At 45.5% G+C, this 15,043-nt stretch overlaps 2 protein-coding genes across 2 annotated transcripts; one reads left to right on the top strand and one right to left on the bottom strand.

Annotated features, from left to right (window-relative positions):
• Nucleotides 1-1,486: 1,486 nt before the first annotated feature.
• Nucleotides 1,487-6,083, top strand: LOC139414002 (keratin, type II cytoskeletal 8-like). Its single transcript, XM_071161887.1, has 4 exons — nt 1,487-1,606; nt 2,754-2,950; nt 4,780-4,936; nt 5,868-6,083. The coding sequence occupies exons 1-4, from the start codon at nt 1,487-1,489 to the stop codon at nt 6,081-6,083; spliced, it is 690 nt and encodes a 229-aa protein (XP_071017988.1).
• A 4,474-nt stretch (nt 6,084-10,557) lies between these two features.
• LOC139414084 (G-protein coupled bile acid receptor 1-like) lies at nt 10,558-11,631 on the bottom strand. Its single transcript, XM_071161967.1, has one exon. It carries the CDS (start codon nt 11,629-11,631, stop codon nt 10,558-10,560), a length of 1,074 nt encoding a protein of 357 aa, XP_071018068.1.
• Nucleotides 11,632-15,043: the final 3,412 nt, after the last annotated feature.

Genomic DNA, 15,043 nt, shown 5'->3' with positions numbered 1-15,043 from the left:
GAGCAGTGGCTTCTTCCTTGCTGAGCGCCCTTTCAGGTCATGTCGAAATAGGGCTCATTTTACTGTAGATATAGATACTTTTGTACCTGTTCCATCTTCACAAGGACCTTTGCTGTTGTTCTGGGATTGATTTGCACTTTTCACACCAAAGTACATTCATCTCTAGGAGACAGAACGCGTCTCCTTCATGAGCGGTATGACGGCTGCGTGGTCCCATGGTGTTTATACTTGCGTACTATTGTTTGTAACTTGTGTTACAGTATTATGTTCCTCCATATATGTACATCATTCTCCCATACTCCCAAGGATGAACCAGACTTGAGGTCTACAATTATTTTCTGAGGTCTTGGCTGATTTCTTTTGATTTTCCCATGATGTTAAGCAAAGAGGCACTGAGTTTGAAGGTAGGCCTTGAAATACATCCACAGGTACACCTCCAATTGACTCAAATTATGTCAATTAGCCTATCAGAAGCTTCTAAAGCCATGACATAATTTTCTGTAATTTTCCAAGCTGTTTAAAGGCACAGTCAACTTAGTGTAACTTCTGAGCCACTAGAATTGTGATACAGTGAATTATAAGTGAAATAATCTGTCTGTAAACAATTGTTGGAAAAATGACTTGTGTCATGCACAAAGTAGATGTCCTAACTGACTTGCCAAAACTATAGTTTGTTAATTAACAAGAAATTTGTAGAGTGGAGTCATTAGTTTTAATAACTCCAACCTAAGTGTATTTTAACTTCCGACTTCAACTGTATGAACATGGTTCCCGGCAGTGGCAGGCTGATATGTTTATTGTCCTGCAAAAATGTTTTTATATACCAAGGCCGTTCCCTGGCTAACCATCCACATTGTTCCTGGCCAAACTGACGTTTCTTCTCCACAATGAATGTATGTAGTGATCGATAGAGCAGAGGAATTACATTCAGGGTGAGTCGTCAGGCAACCAAGGCCAAGGAATGGAGAGAGAGGGGTGACCTGGAGGGAGTTCCAGACCTCAGCTTTTTATAAGGCAGAAAAGCAGAGATGGGTGGCTGACACGGAAAAAATTAATTTTAATTTAATTTAATAATCCATAATAGAGTGACCAATAGTGACTGTGTTGTGATTGTTTAGAGTTTTAATTAGTACACAAGTAGTGCTTCAGGGTGGGATCCAACCGTGTCTGAAAAGCAGCAGAAAAGGTCACCAAAATGTCTGTTATGGCTGTACACGTCTGTCTTGACTAGGCTACCTGCTGATACCTGGCCTCATGCCATAGTCACAATTCCTTAGAACTCCAGTCCTTGTTTCACAGAATCTAATCTTACATGTAACCTAGGATCATCTCTCCCATTCCCAGCTATAAACCTAACCATTATGAGGTAAATCTCAAAACTGTTCCAGGAACAGTGGGTGAATGAGTGTGTGCCCTTACATCCTTATGGTCCTTCTTGAGGAAGGCGAGCTCTTCCTTCACAGACTCGATCTGGCTCTCCAGCTGCATGCGGTTCAGGTTGGTGTCGTCAATCACCTTCTTCAGACCAATCAGGTCCTTCTCCACAGTCTACCTGGCCTGCTTCTCATTGTCCAGCCTGCAGAGGAGAGGACAGGAGCATGCATCAGTACCTCTTAGCCCCATACAATGTAAAAAGCAACATTGGGTTTTAGCAAAGACTGCAATATGTAAATGAGCACTATTTTCATAAAATTGTTTATTAGAATGTCATAATAATAATAATCCAATAATATACATGTTATTTTGTGTATTTTTGTCCTATTTTGTTTTAATGAATTGAAGGTACTACTAAGTACTTTAAATGCGTCTCCAGGTGATAGCATGTCATGTCTCACTTGTTTTTGAAGTCATCATTGGCCAGTTTGGTGTTGTCCATTTGCAGTAACAAACGTGCATTATCCATGGTCATATCACAGAGCTGAAACCGAGAGAACATGGGCCAGTTTGGTGTTGTCCATTTGCAGTAACAAACGTGCATTATCCATGGTCATATCACGGAGCTGAAACCGAGAGAACATGGGCCAGTTTGGTGTTGTCCATTTGCAGTAACAAACGTGCATTATCCATGGTCATATCACGGAGCTGAAACCGAGAGAACATGGGCCAGTTTGGTGTTGTCCATTTGCAGTAACAAACGTGCATTATCCATGGTCATATCACAGAGCTGAAACCGAGAGAACATGGGCCAGTTTGGTGTTGTCCATTTGCAGTAACAAACGTTTGTGAGTGTGGGGGCCTATTTGTTGTTAACAGACATATGTTGTATGTTGTAGTGAATCACACATTGGTTCTATATTTAACGGCCATGAGAGTCTGGGTGTAAACCTAATGCATGTTGCTGCCACCAAGCAGCCAGAAAGTGTGCTTGCCACACACACACAAACCCACACAGTGGAATTATAGCTGTGGGCAGATCTGGTGTTGCCCAGTTTATGTAATGAGACCCTTCATCACTGAGGCTCCACATATGTGCACACGCACGCACGCACGCACGCACACCCACACACACACACACAATGGCATCCCACAAGACCAACAGTTTGTAGAGTCACTTTTTCAATATCTGTTCAATTCCTGCTAGCAGAGAAGTGGAGGCTTACAAATATTAACCCACAATCCCCCAGTGACATGAATAAAAATGGATAGGAGTTTTTTCCTTCTATAACTCATTGTAGTTTACTCTGACTGGTTTCAGATGCAACAACCTTGATTGAGTTTCTGATCCAATATACTCTCTCTCCCTCTCCCTTTAGGTGCAAAACCTGGAGCAGCAGAACAAGGTCCTGGACACGCGTCTGAAGATCCTGAAGGAGCAGGAGGACTACCAAGGCAACGTGGACGCTGTGGTCAACGAGTTGCAGCAGCAGATCCAGAAACTGGCCCGGGACAAACAGAAACTGAAGCAGGAGCTAGCCCGCTGCCAGGACAAAGTGGACCAGACACGCAACAAGTCAGTGACTTCACAGAGCCGTCACAGAGCCTTCACAGTGACTTCACAGAGCCTTCACAGAGCCTTCACAGAGCCTTTCGTAGTTAAGAGTTAATAGAACAGAATATAATGGAATACAATAGAAAATAATACAGTGTAATACAATACAATGGCTTTGAATTGGACAACATGCACTGCAAAAGATAGATCTAAATGATGAATGTATCGACCATTTCAGAAAGCCCTAACAAACCACCCAACACCTGATTCCTGTGAAGCAGGCCTAGGGAGACAACTAGGACAGTCAATGGTATAATATAAATCAGAGTTTAGATATTGTACAGGTCACCAGGCCTACAGGAAATGCCACAGTCCACAACAGGAACCTCATCAGTCAACTTTTCTCACGCTAGGCTACGGAGCATTTTTCCACCTGGGTCCCCAAGCCTCAAGAGTCGGAGGTGCTAATTCTTTATCCTTACATAAGCCTCTGTCCACTGGGTTGAGTTAAGTATATACAGGGGAGCTCTGGTGTGCCCTGCACTATGTCTGTGGGGGGAGGTAAATGTACTGTAGTCAGTGTACACTCCCCAGCCCCTCTACTCCACTCTACCCCCTAACCATGGACCTCTGTGTTACACAGTACCCACAGACATTTTTTTTTTTTTTTATTTTATTTCACCTTTATTTAACCAGGTAGGCTAGTTGAGAACAAGTTCTCATTTGCAACTGCGACCTGGCCAAGATAAGGCATAGCAGTGTGAACAGACAACACAGAGTTACACATGGAGTAAACAATTAACAAGTCAATAACACAGTAGAAAAAAGGGGAGTCTATATATACATTGTGTGCAAAAGGCATGAGAAGGTAGGCAAATAATTACAATTATGCAGATTAACACTGGAGTGATAAATGATCAGATGGTTATGTAAAGGTAGAGATATTGGCGTGCAAAAGAGCAGAAAAATAAATAAATAAAAACAGTATGGGGATGAGGTAGGTGAAAATGGGTGGGCTATTTACCAATAGACTATGTACAGCTGCAGCGATCGGTTAGCTGCTCAGATAGCAGATGTTTGAAGTTGGTGAGGGAGATAAAAGTCTCCAACTTCAGTGATTTTTGCAATTCGTTCCAATCACAGGCAGCAGAGAACTGGAACGAAAGGCGGCCAAATGAGGTGTTGGCTTTAGGGATGATCAGTGAGATACACCTGCTGGAGCGCGTGCTACGGATGGGTGTTGCCATCGTAACCAGTGAATGGCTCTGAGAGTGGAGAAAATGTGGAACCCTTAGGGACCTGGGCCCATTCATCCCATCCATCCTGGGCTCTTACCCAGTCTGGATCAGCTCAACACAGGAATGCTAGGGTGTCTGTCTGACTTGGGGGGGTGAGAGGGAAACAAAGCTGCAGATGGTCTGACAGTAGGATGATAAATTGACATGTCAGTCAAAAGGGTTTGGGGATGCGTGTGGTGTGTCGTGGTGTGTCTTGGTGTGGTGTGCCGTGGTGTGGTGTGTCTTGGTATGGTGTGTCTTGGTTGTGGTGTGTTGTGTCGTGTCGTGGTGTGTCGTGCTCGCAAGTGTGTGCGCTCACCTGAGCTCCCATCTCAGTCATATCAAAACTGGGCGGCAGGTAGCCTAGAGGTTAAGAGCATTGGGCCTGTAACCAAAAGGTTGCTGGTTTGAATCTCCAAGACAATTAGGTGGAAAATCTGTCTGTGCCCTTGAGCAAGCCACTTAACCCTAATTTCTCCTGTAAGTCGCTCTGGATAAGAGCGTCTGCTAAATGACTCAAATGTAAAATATCAGAACAACGTCCTCTTCATTATCCACTCTGTGGTCCTCCAGGTACCAGGATGAGATCCAGAAGAAGTCGGATCTGGAGAATGACTTTGTGATCAACAAGAAGGATGTGGATGAGGGCCACCTGGCAGCCGTGGATCTGGCTCTGGAACTGGAGGACCTGATGGGAGAACTGGACTTCCTGAGGTGGGGCTATGATGAGGTAGAATGACTGACACACCAATCGGCCAATCAGAGGCTAGGTGGAACCAGAACCATATATAGCTAACATGGCGCCCAGTGTAAAAGTTTGCCAAACTCTCTTTACTGCATGGCGCTGTGTGGAACTATTGTAACTTACCTACCCAGTGCACAAACCATCTCAAATCTGCCAACTAGGGCAGAGCGAAGGAGGCAGAGGGTGGCGGAGGTGGTGGGAATGGTGAGTGGTGAGTGGTGGTGGTGGTGAGTGGTGAGTGGTGGTGGTGGTGAGTGGTAAGTGGTGGTGGTGGTGAGTGGTGAGTGGTGGTGGTGGTGAGTGGTGGTGGTGAGTGGTGGTGGTGGTGAGTGGTGAGTGGTGGTGGGGGTGAGTGGTGGTGGGGTGAGTGGTGGTGGGGGTCAGTGGTGGTGAGTGGTGGTGGTGGTGAGTGGTGGTGGTGGTGAGTGGTGGTGGGGGTCAGTGGTGGTGAGTGGTTATTATGTATCACAGTAAATGATGTTGACATTGCAACAAGAGTGATGACTATCCTAAATATATTCACTGATTCCCCCTATCCTTTCTCCCTCTCTTCCCTCTCTTTTTCTCCCTCCCTCCCTCCCTCCCTCCCTCCCTCCCTCCCTCCCTGACACTCTCCCTTTGACCCCCCCCCTCCCTTTACCCCTCTCTCTCCCCCTCTGATCCTCCCCCTCCCTCTGACTCTCTCCGACCTTCTCCCTCTGACCCTCCCTCCCTCTCCCCCTGACCCTCCCCCTCCCTCTCTCTCTCTCTCTGACTCTCTCCGACCTTCTCCCTCTGACCCTCCCTCCCTCTCCCTCTGACCCTCCCTCCCTCTCCCTCTGACCCTCCCTCCCTCCCTCCCTCTCCCTCTGACCCTCCCTCTCCCTCTGACCCTCCCTCTCTCTCTGACCCTCCCTCCCTCTCTTCCCCTGTTCAGAAAATAGTTGTTGAGAAGGACATTGAGGATGTGGAGGTGGATGGGCAGAACGCGTTGGAGCAGGCCAGGGATAATATTGTTGCGCTGGAAGACGTTCTCCGCAGGGCCAAGCAGGACATGGCCCGTCAGGTCAGGGAGTACCAGGAACTGATGAACCTCAAACTGGCCCTGGACATCGAGATCGCCACCTACAGGAAGCTACTGGCGGGAGAGTAGATGAGGTAAAGGGCACGGTGGAGCAGGGGGGACCGGGGGAGAGAAGTGTGTGTGGTGATGGGGGATGTAGGTGGGTTATGTGTGATTGGGTGGGGTCAGGGGTGTGTTTGTGTCTGTGTGTGTGAGACAGAGAGAGAGAGAGAGAGAGAGAGAGTATTCTTAGCCCGTATACTCTCTGTCATTTCAGAATGAATGACCATATACGTCATCAAGGTAAGAGCTCTTCTTATTCCCTCCAGTGATTCACCCTCTTCTTCATTAGTTTATTTAACCTTACACCCTCTAGGTAGCATCTACATGATACTTTCCTCTTCAGAGTAGCAGTGGTGGAAAAAGTTCAAATTTTCACTTGAGTAAAAGCAAAGATACCTTAAAAGAAAATAACTAAAGTAAAAGTAAACATCACCCAGTAAAATACTACTTGAGTAAAAATGTTAAAGTATTTGGTTTTAAATGTACTTAAGTATCAATAGTAAAAGTATAAATCATTTAAAATTCCTTATATTTAGCAAACCAGACAACACGATTTTCTTGTTTTTAAAATGTACGGATAGCCAGACACACACTCCAACACTCAGACATCATTTACAAACAAAGCATGTGTGTTTAGTGAGTTCGCCAGATCAGAGGCAGTAGGGATGACCAGGGATGTCCTCTTGTTAAGTCCGTGAATTAGACAATTTTCCTGTCCTGCTGAGCATTAAACACGTAACAAGTACTTTTGGGTGTCAAGGTAAATGTAAGGAGTAAAAAGTACATTATTTTCTTTAGGAATGTATTTGAGTAAATGTAAAAGTTGTAAAAAAAATAGAAATAGTAAAGTACAGATACCCCAAACAACTAGTTAAGTAGTACTTAAAAGTATTTTTACTTAAGTACTTTACACCACTGCCGAGTAGTTCTTTCCCATCCTCAGTAAATGTGTAGAAGGGTGAGTAAGAAGAGAAAGATCCGATAGGAGGGAACTGTGACCTGTGTTGTGTCATGATCTGTGTGTGTCCTACTAAAATCAAATCATATCTCTTTTGCTCAGATTACTAAAACAAACCGACCAATCCCAGTTCTTGCTTACACGCAGACATTGATTTGCCTTCGAAGCCCCTCCTGACTCTGAAGCCCCTCTCATTAGATGCCGGTGGCCCCCCAACCAGCCCCAGGAAGCGTCTGCTAATCAGAATTGAGGTGGAGGCGGGCAGGGTCATGTCCAAGAGCTTACACTACTCCGACAATTAACCAAGTCCACCGTCACTCTGCTGTCGCTATAGTAACACGGTGTTGTACCACTTTCTCTCTCTCTTTTCCATCTAAAAACCCTTGCTGAGTCTTTTGTTTTACGTTAAGGTCATTGTTTAATAAGCTACGGTGTTAAACTTACAAACTTTGTTTTCAACTGCAGTTCGAAGACCATGTGTGACAGTAACAGGAGCTCTTACAAAATGTGTCCTGTGCTCTTTTTCATTACGTTTGTGGTGGGGCAATTTATCTGTGCTCTCTTGTGCTCATGTGACTGGGAAGGCCATGTCCTCCAAAGCTTGAATGTCACTGAACCAGGTCCAAAATAAAGAGAAAATATTAAGGAACCAAATATGTGTAGGGTTTGTTTAAGGAGTATGTCTGTCACCCGATACAACTCAGCCCTGAACTCAAGGTATACATGGGCCTATTGTCACCACACAGACAGAGATACACTTCCTAGAACCCCGGGACCACCACTGTCGTCATATACATGGGCCTATTGTCACCACACAGACAGAGATACACTTCCTAGAACCCCGGGACCACCACTGTCGTCATATACATGGGCCTATTGTCACCACACAGACAGAGATACACTTCCTAGAACCCCGGGACCACCACTGTCGTCATATACATGGGCCTATTGTCACCACACAGACAGAGATACACTTCCTAGAACCCCGGGACCACCACTGTCGTCATATACATGGGCCTATTGTCACCACACAGACAGAGATACACTTCCTAGAACCCCGGGACCACCACTGTCATCATATACATGGGCCTATTGTCACCACACAGACAGAGATACACTTCCTAGAACCCCGGGACCACCACTGTTGTCATATAAGTACTTACATTCAGTATCTCCTTTTGATGAAAACAACTGTCTAGTTTGACACCTGTCATGTTAAACACAACCGTCTAATTTGACAACGGTCATGTTAAACACAACTGTCTAATTTCACAACGGTCATGTTAAACACAACTGTCTAATTTGACACCGGTCATGTTAAACACTAGCATGAGGACCCTTTCTCATTTAGTGTTCAAAGTAAAGACTGTAGTTCCATGTGGTATACAGACTGTTCTGGGTGGATGGAGATAAGAGAGCGACCGAGAGAGAGACACATGCAGAGAGAGAGAAAGAGAGAGAGACACAGAGAGAGAGAGAGAGAGAGAGAGAGAGAGAGAGACGCAGAGAGAGAGAGAGAGAGAGAGAGAGACACACACACACAGAGAGAGAGAGAGAGAGAAACACAGAGAGAGAGAAAGAGAGAGAGACACAGAGAGAGAGAGAGAGAGAGAGACGCAGAGAGAGAGAGAGAGAGAGAGAGACACACACACAGAGAGAGAGAGACACAGAGAGAGAGAGAGAGAGAGAGAGAGAGAGAGAGAGAGAGACAGAGAGAGAGAGAGAGAGACAGAGAGAGAGAGAGAGAGACACACAGAGAGAGAGAGAGAGAGAGACAGAGAGAGATAGAGAGAGAGACAGAGAGACAGAGAGAGCGAGAGAGACAGAGAGAGAGAGAGAGAGAGAGAGAGACAGAGAGAGAGACACAGAAGAGACACAGAGAGAAAGAGAGACACAGAGAGAGAGAGCGACACAGAGAGAGAGAGACAGAGAGAGAGCGACACAGAGAGAGAGACACACACACACACACACACACACAGAGAGAGACAGAGACAGACACAGAGAGACAAAGAAAGAAAGAGAGAGAGGCTTGTTGGGAACACCAGCTGATGATGAGATAGGGATATGATGGATAGCAGGATGTCTGGGAGACTGCCCGGTCTCTTACCATATTTCACTCCATCACTCCTCCCTCTCTCGCACACACACTCAGACAAATGCAACACACACACACACACGCACACACACAGTACTGTACATAAAACATTCTGACCCCATGTTAATAATCTGTCTCTCTCAACGTCATGTAAAAATTCAGACCTTTTATAGTTACTCATGGCTGGCTCTTACCCGGACTTAACTCTCTCTCACCCTCTAGTCTATTTGAAAAGATGTTTACACGTCAAATAGTTAGTGTGAATAGTCACACTGAAGTTCTCTTGTTTTCCCCATATGCACGAGTTATAGTTTCAACAAAGACATAGAAAATGTATACTTGATTTGCCGAGTAGGCAATAAAGTAGCGTTATAAACTTTGCACATTAAACTGTGAATATGACCAACCCTGTTTGAGGGCTATTAGAAATCAATAGATAAAACAGTCTTGCTTCAAGGATTCTTAGCACACTGATACAGACTTACAAATAGGCAGACAATGAAAGAACTATTCTTGTTTTCACTTCAATTTTGGAAAGATGATTTTCTTCCCAGATATGGTGTAACCTAAAGAACTTCAGTTCCTGTCTGGCTCTTTTCAAATGTGAGCTAAATGTTAGAATCTCAGAATTCTAATCACTCCCCTGTGTTCCAGATGTATTTTGGACTGCGGAGGAGCACAGAGCACACCCCTCTCTCCCCTGTTCAGAGCACATACCAGCACCAGATAAAGAATATGGAGGGAGAGAAAGTGTGTGAGAGAGAAAGATAGGTAGAGGGAGGGAGAGAGGGAGAGAAAGAGAGAGAGGGAAAGAGAGAGATGGGAAAGAGAGAGAGGAGAGAGAGAGAGAGAGAGAGAGAGAGAGAGAGAGAGAGAGGGAGAGAGAGAGAGGGAGGGAGAGGGAGAGGGAGATAGAGGGTGAGGAGATGAGATGCTGTAGTGATTGATGGAGTAGTCATTTAGATCCATCTTAATTCATCCCATCTGCTCTTTCATATCCAAATGAGCCCAGTTCATCATCATAGAGGTCTCTGTTGATAATTCATAACATTATGTTTCTCTCTAATGGATTCAATCAACTTGAAAAATAGAAAGATTGGTGACTTCTACAGTGATTGTTTAGAATTTATTATGACTACCCAAGTAGTGTACACATGTATACTGATGGCTTTAAACATAACGCACTCAATGGCCCCAATGGCAAGAGTCACACATGCTTTCAATGCTGTGACTATAAATTGACAGACATGGGAGAGGTGGGGCAACCCTACCAGTCCTGCACCTCGAATGGGGTCTTTCTGCTACTCCCTTACAGCTAGAGTCCACAGACTCGGGGCGCCACTGCCCTCATCCAGGAGCAGAGGATGCTTCATCATCCATATGCTATAATCTTCATTTATAATCCCACACGTCCATCCCCAAAGTGAGAGCAGTCCTGTCCTGGCTACTCAGAGAGCCATATCCTCAGAGTCCTGTCTCCTCCTCCATCTGTCTCTGAGTTTATGGAGGAGTTTCCTCACCGGGTCCGTGTACTGCCTGTTGGCCAGCCCCAGGACCAGCGGCATCACTGCCATGCTCCCGATCCCCGTGCACGACAGCACGATGTGTGTGGTGGAGTTCCCGCGCGTTTCCTTGCTGAGCAGAAACGCCACGCAGACGTGTATGTAGATGATGTAGGGCACCCAGCAGGCCAGGAAGGTCAGCGACACGGCGGCCACGCACCGCGTGTAGCGGAGGTTGAGCCGCTGCTCCCGTTCCGAGGCCTGACCGCCCCCCCTGGTCGCCACGGAGCGGTGCAGCCGGCAGATGTCCTTCATCTGGCCCCGGGTGATCCACAGCACACGTCCCGTCATGCCCGCGATGGACAGGATGGCAGGCGCCAGCAGCCCGTACACCTCGAGGTAGATGAAGGCGTTGGGGAAGACCCGTCTGTAAGAGCAGCACTCAGAGCCAACCGGCGCCGCTACCGCTGCCACAACAGTGGAACAGTTCACCGGCGCACCCAGCGCGCCCGTGTCGTTAAACGAGCAGCAGCCGTTCCACCCTGGGCCGGCCCGGTTGTTCCAGCCGAAGGCGGGCAGGGAGGCGTAGAGCAGTGGCGGCGCCCACACGGCGAGCAGCACCAGCGGGAAGCGGCGGTGAACCCAGAAGCTACTATAATGTAACGGACTCATGATGCACATGTATCTCTCATAATGAACTATCACCAGGTTAAACAGGAACGCCAGGAACAAGAAATTAGGAAAAATATGAACCAGGAGACAGGAGCTAAAACTCAGCGTACGGTTGAGTCCCATCCAGGGGATGAACGGCAGGGCCACGCCCGTACACAGGTCAGCCACTAGCAGGCTCAGGAAGAAGTAGTTTGGGGTGTTGTAGAGCTGACGGTTACAGGAGATACCCAGGATGATGACCAGGTTGGCTAGGATGATGGCGGTGGACAGGGGCACGGTGATGGCGTAGATGAGACGTGCCTCCGACAGCAGCGGCCGCACAGCAGAGTCATTGGCCAGGTCATCCATGGCTGCAGTTGCGGTGGTTGTGTTCCTCCACAGTTGTCCTTAGAGTGCCAGACCTTTGCCCCCACTGCTACGGAGACTTCCACAGCTCCCATTAAACTGCAGGAAGCCTGGGTGAAGACAGACAGACAGAATACAGTGAGACCAGAGGTCATGGAGCATGATATATTCAGAGCTCAAAAACAAACTGCCTGTTAGTCGCTCTGGATAAGAATGTTGGCTAAATGACCGACATTTAAATGTAAACACAAACTGCTCTCTGGTCTAGAGACCATATGATGCTGAAATAGCCTCTGTCTCTAGCATCACGTATCATTGGTATTAATTGATCAACAAATCAGGCAGAAAAGATTCCCAGCAGTACATCAGGGCTTGAGGGTCTGTAATTGAATAACCCTAGTTTATTGGTGAAATGGCCTATTTAGGTAAAACAGTGTCTTCATGTTCTGTCTCTACACTTGTAGATAGATGTACGTAGATGTTATCTCTTTAAACACAATTACAACAGTCATCATGGCCGCAGGATTGCCCCAGCGTAAGAGAGAGGAATGTTTAAAAGACGAGTGTCTTTGTTTTCTTCCTGCAGACTGCTGCGGTTTACGTAGATTGATCCCAAAGGAAATGTAATATCAAGCCTTTGGTCTGAATAGGCAGGAAGAGAGAAGGACAACAATTGGGGGGGGGGGGGGGGGGGGAGTTGACACAATGAAAGCCCTATATTACTGTATATGACAGGTAATCATATTTGGGGGGGTGGAGTAGACAAAATGAAAGCCCTATATTACTGTATATGACAGGTAATCATATTTTGAGGGGGGGTAGAGTTGACAAAATGAAAGCCCTATATTACTGTGTATGACAGGCAATCATTTGGGGGGGGGGGGGGGGTAGAGTTGACAAAATGAAAGCCCTATAATACTGTATATGCTATACATTTCTATCTGAATGTTTTGATACAAATACAGTGCCTTGCGAAAGTATTCGGCCCCCTTGAACTTTGCGACCCTTTGCCACATTTCAGGCTTCAAACATAAAAATATAAAACTGTATTTTTTTGTGAAGAATCAACAACAAGTGGGACACAATCATGAAGTGGAACGACATTTATTGGATATTTCAAACTTTTTTAACAAATCAAAAACTGAAAAATTGGGTGTGCAAAATTATTCAGCCCCCTTAAGTTAATACTTTGTAGCGCCACCTTTTGCTGCGATTACAGCTGTAAGTCGCTTGGGGTATGTCTCTATCAGTTTTGCACATCGAGAGACTGAAATTTTTTCCCATTCCTCCTTGCAAAACAGCTCGAGCTCAGTGAGGTTGGATGGAGAGCATTTGTGAACAGCAGTTTTCAGTTCTTTCCACAGATTCTCGATTGGATTCAGGTCTGGACTTTGACTTGGCAATTCTAACACCTGGATATGTTTATTTTTGAACCATTCCATTGTAGATTTTGCTTTATGTTTTGGATCATTGTCTTGTTGGAAGACAAATCTCCGTCCCAGTCTCAGGTCTTTTGCAGACTCCATCAGGTTTTCTTCCAGAATGGTCCTGTATTTGGCTCCATCCATCTTCCCATCAATTTTAACCATCTTCCCTGTCCCTGCTGAAGAAAAGCAGGCCCAAATCATGATGCTGCCACCACCATGTTAGACAGTGAGGATGGTGTGTTCAGCTGTGTTGCTTTTACGCCAAACATAACGTTTTGCATTGTTGCCAAAAAGTTCAATTTTGGTTTCATCTGACCAGAGCACCTTCTTCCACATGTTTGGTGTGTCTCCCAGGTGGCTTGTGGCAAACTTTAAACAACACTTTTTATGGATATCTTTAAGAAATGGCTTTCTTCTTGCCACTCTTCCATAAAGGCCAGATTTGTGCAATATACGACTGATTGTTGTCCTATGGACAGAGTCTCCCACCTCAGCTGTAGATCTCTGCAGTTCATCCAGAGTGATCATGGGCCTCTTGGCTGCATCTCTGATCAGTCTTCTCCTTGTATGAGCTGAAAGTTTAGAGGGACGGCCAGGTCTTGGTAGATTTGCAGTGGTCTGATACTCCTTCCATTTCAATATTATCGCTTGCACAGTGCTCCTTGGGATGTTTAAAGCTTGGGAAATCTTTTTGTATCCAAATCCGGCTTTAAACTTCTTCACAACAGTATCTCGGACCTGCCTGGTGTGTCCCTTGTTCTTCATGATGCTCTCTGCGCTTTTAACGGACCTCTGAGACTATCACAGTGCAGGTGCATTTATACAGAGACTTGATTACACACAGGTGGATTGTATTTATCATCATTAGTCATTTAGGTCAACATTGGATCATTCAGAGATCCTCACTGAACTTCTGGAGAGAGTTTGCTTCACTGAAAGTAAAGGGGCTGAATAATTTTGCACGCCCAATTTTTCAGTTTTTGATTTGTTAAAAAAGTTTTAAATATCCAAAAATGTCGTTCCACTTCATGATTGTGTCCCACTTGTTGTTGATTCTTCACAAAAAAATACAGGTTTTATATCTTTATGTTTGAAGCCTGAAATGTGGCAAAAGGTCGCAAAGTTCAAGGGGGCCGAATACTTTCGCAAGGCACTGTATAATGGATATATTCTATATGACAAGCAATTGCATATAATCTATCTAAATGTATTTGTTTCGTAAGCTTGCACACTTCACTCTTAGAAAGAAATGTGCTATCTAGAACCTAAAAGGGTTATTGGACTGTCCCCATAGGTGAACCCTTTGAAGAACCCTTTTGCTTCCAGGTAAGACCCTTTCCACAGAGGGTTCTACATGGAACCAAAAAGGGTTCTCCCTGGAACCAAAAAGGGTTCTCCTATGAGGACAACCAAAGAACCCTTTTGGAACCCTTTTTTTCCAAGAGTGTACTGAACAGACCCCATCAGGTCAGACTCTGTGGTTAGTTATCAAACACCTTCTTTAGGGTTCTGTCATTTCTGGACCCAGCTGGCTGAGGGTCCAGTATCTAGACAAGCACAACTAATGCAGGGTTGTAGAAAGTGACACCACACTGGAAAAAGCTAAGCGTTCCTAGACACATTTCTATGTGAGATACATTGTCTCACATACAGTAACACCCTCATGTACAGATGTAGGATCTTAATTTGATCACGCATTTGTAGCTGAGAATTTTCTTGCAAAGCAGGAAATGCAAACCTGTAGTGTATTCCAAGTTTTAAAAGGCTTCTAAAGTATGTAATTTCCACTTTAAAATGCCAGACTTGATTTGAACAGATTTGAACAGATGGCTCTCTAAAAAGACCACGTATGCAGCTAAAGTGAAGGACTAAATTGAAACTTTAGCCTCAGAAAACTCCAACACGATTGCTGAAGTGAAGGATTAAATTGAAGCCTTAGCGGGGAGACGACTTCATTTGTAGCTCATTTATGAGCTGAATGGCCCGGC

Source organism: Oncorhynchus clarkii, chromosome 7 (genome assembly GCF_045791955.1).
Source record: "Oncorhynchus clarkii lewisi isolate Uvic-CL-2024 chromosome 7, UVic_Ocla_1.0, whole genome shotgun sequence".
Taxonomy (NCBI): domain Eukaryota; kingdom Metazoa; phylum Chordata; class Actinopteri; order Salmoniformes; family Salmonidae; genus Oncorhynchus; species Oncorhynchus clarkii.
The sequence above is the reverse complement of the archived record's forward strand: the minus strand, read 5'-3'. Positions and strand labels throughout refer to the sequence as shown.

Coding starts and splice junctions, on each gene's coding strand:
- LOC139414002 (XM_071161887.1), top strand. CDS start 1,487: ATGCGGTTCAGGTTGGTGTCGTCAATCACCTTCTTCAGACCAATCAGG. Junction 1,607..2,753: donor GAGGACAGGAGCATGCATCA/GTACCTCTTAGC, acceptor CTCTCCCTTTAG/GTGCAAAACCTGGAGCAGCA. Junction 4,937..5,867: donor TGAGGTGGGGCTATGATGAG/GTAGAATGACTG, acceptor TCCCCTGTTCAG/AAAATAGTTGTTGAGAAGGA.
- LOC139414084 (XM_071161967.1), bottom strand. CDS start 11,631: ATGGATGACCTGGCCAATGACTCTGCTGTGCGGCCGCTGCTGTCGGAG.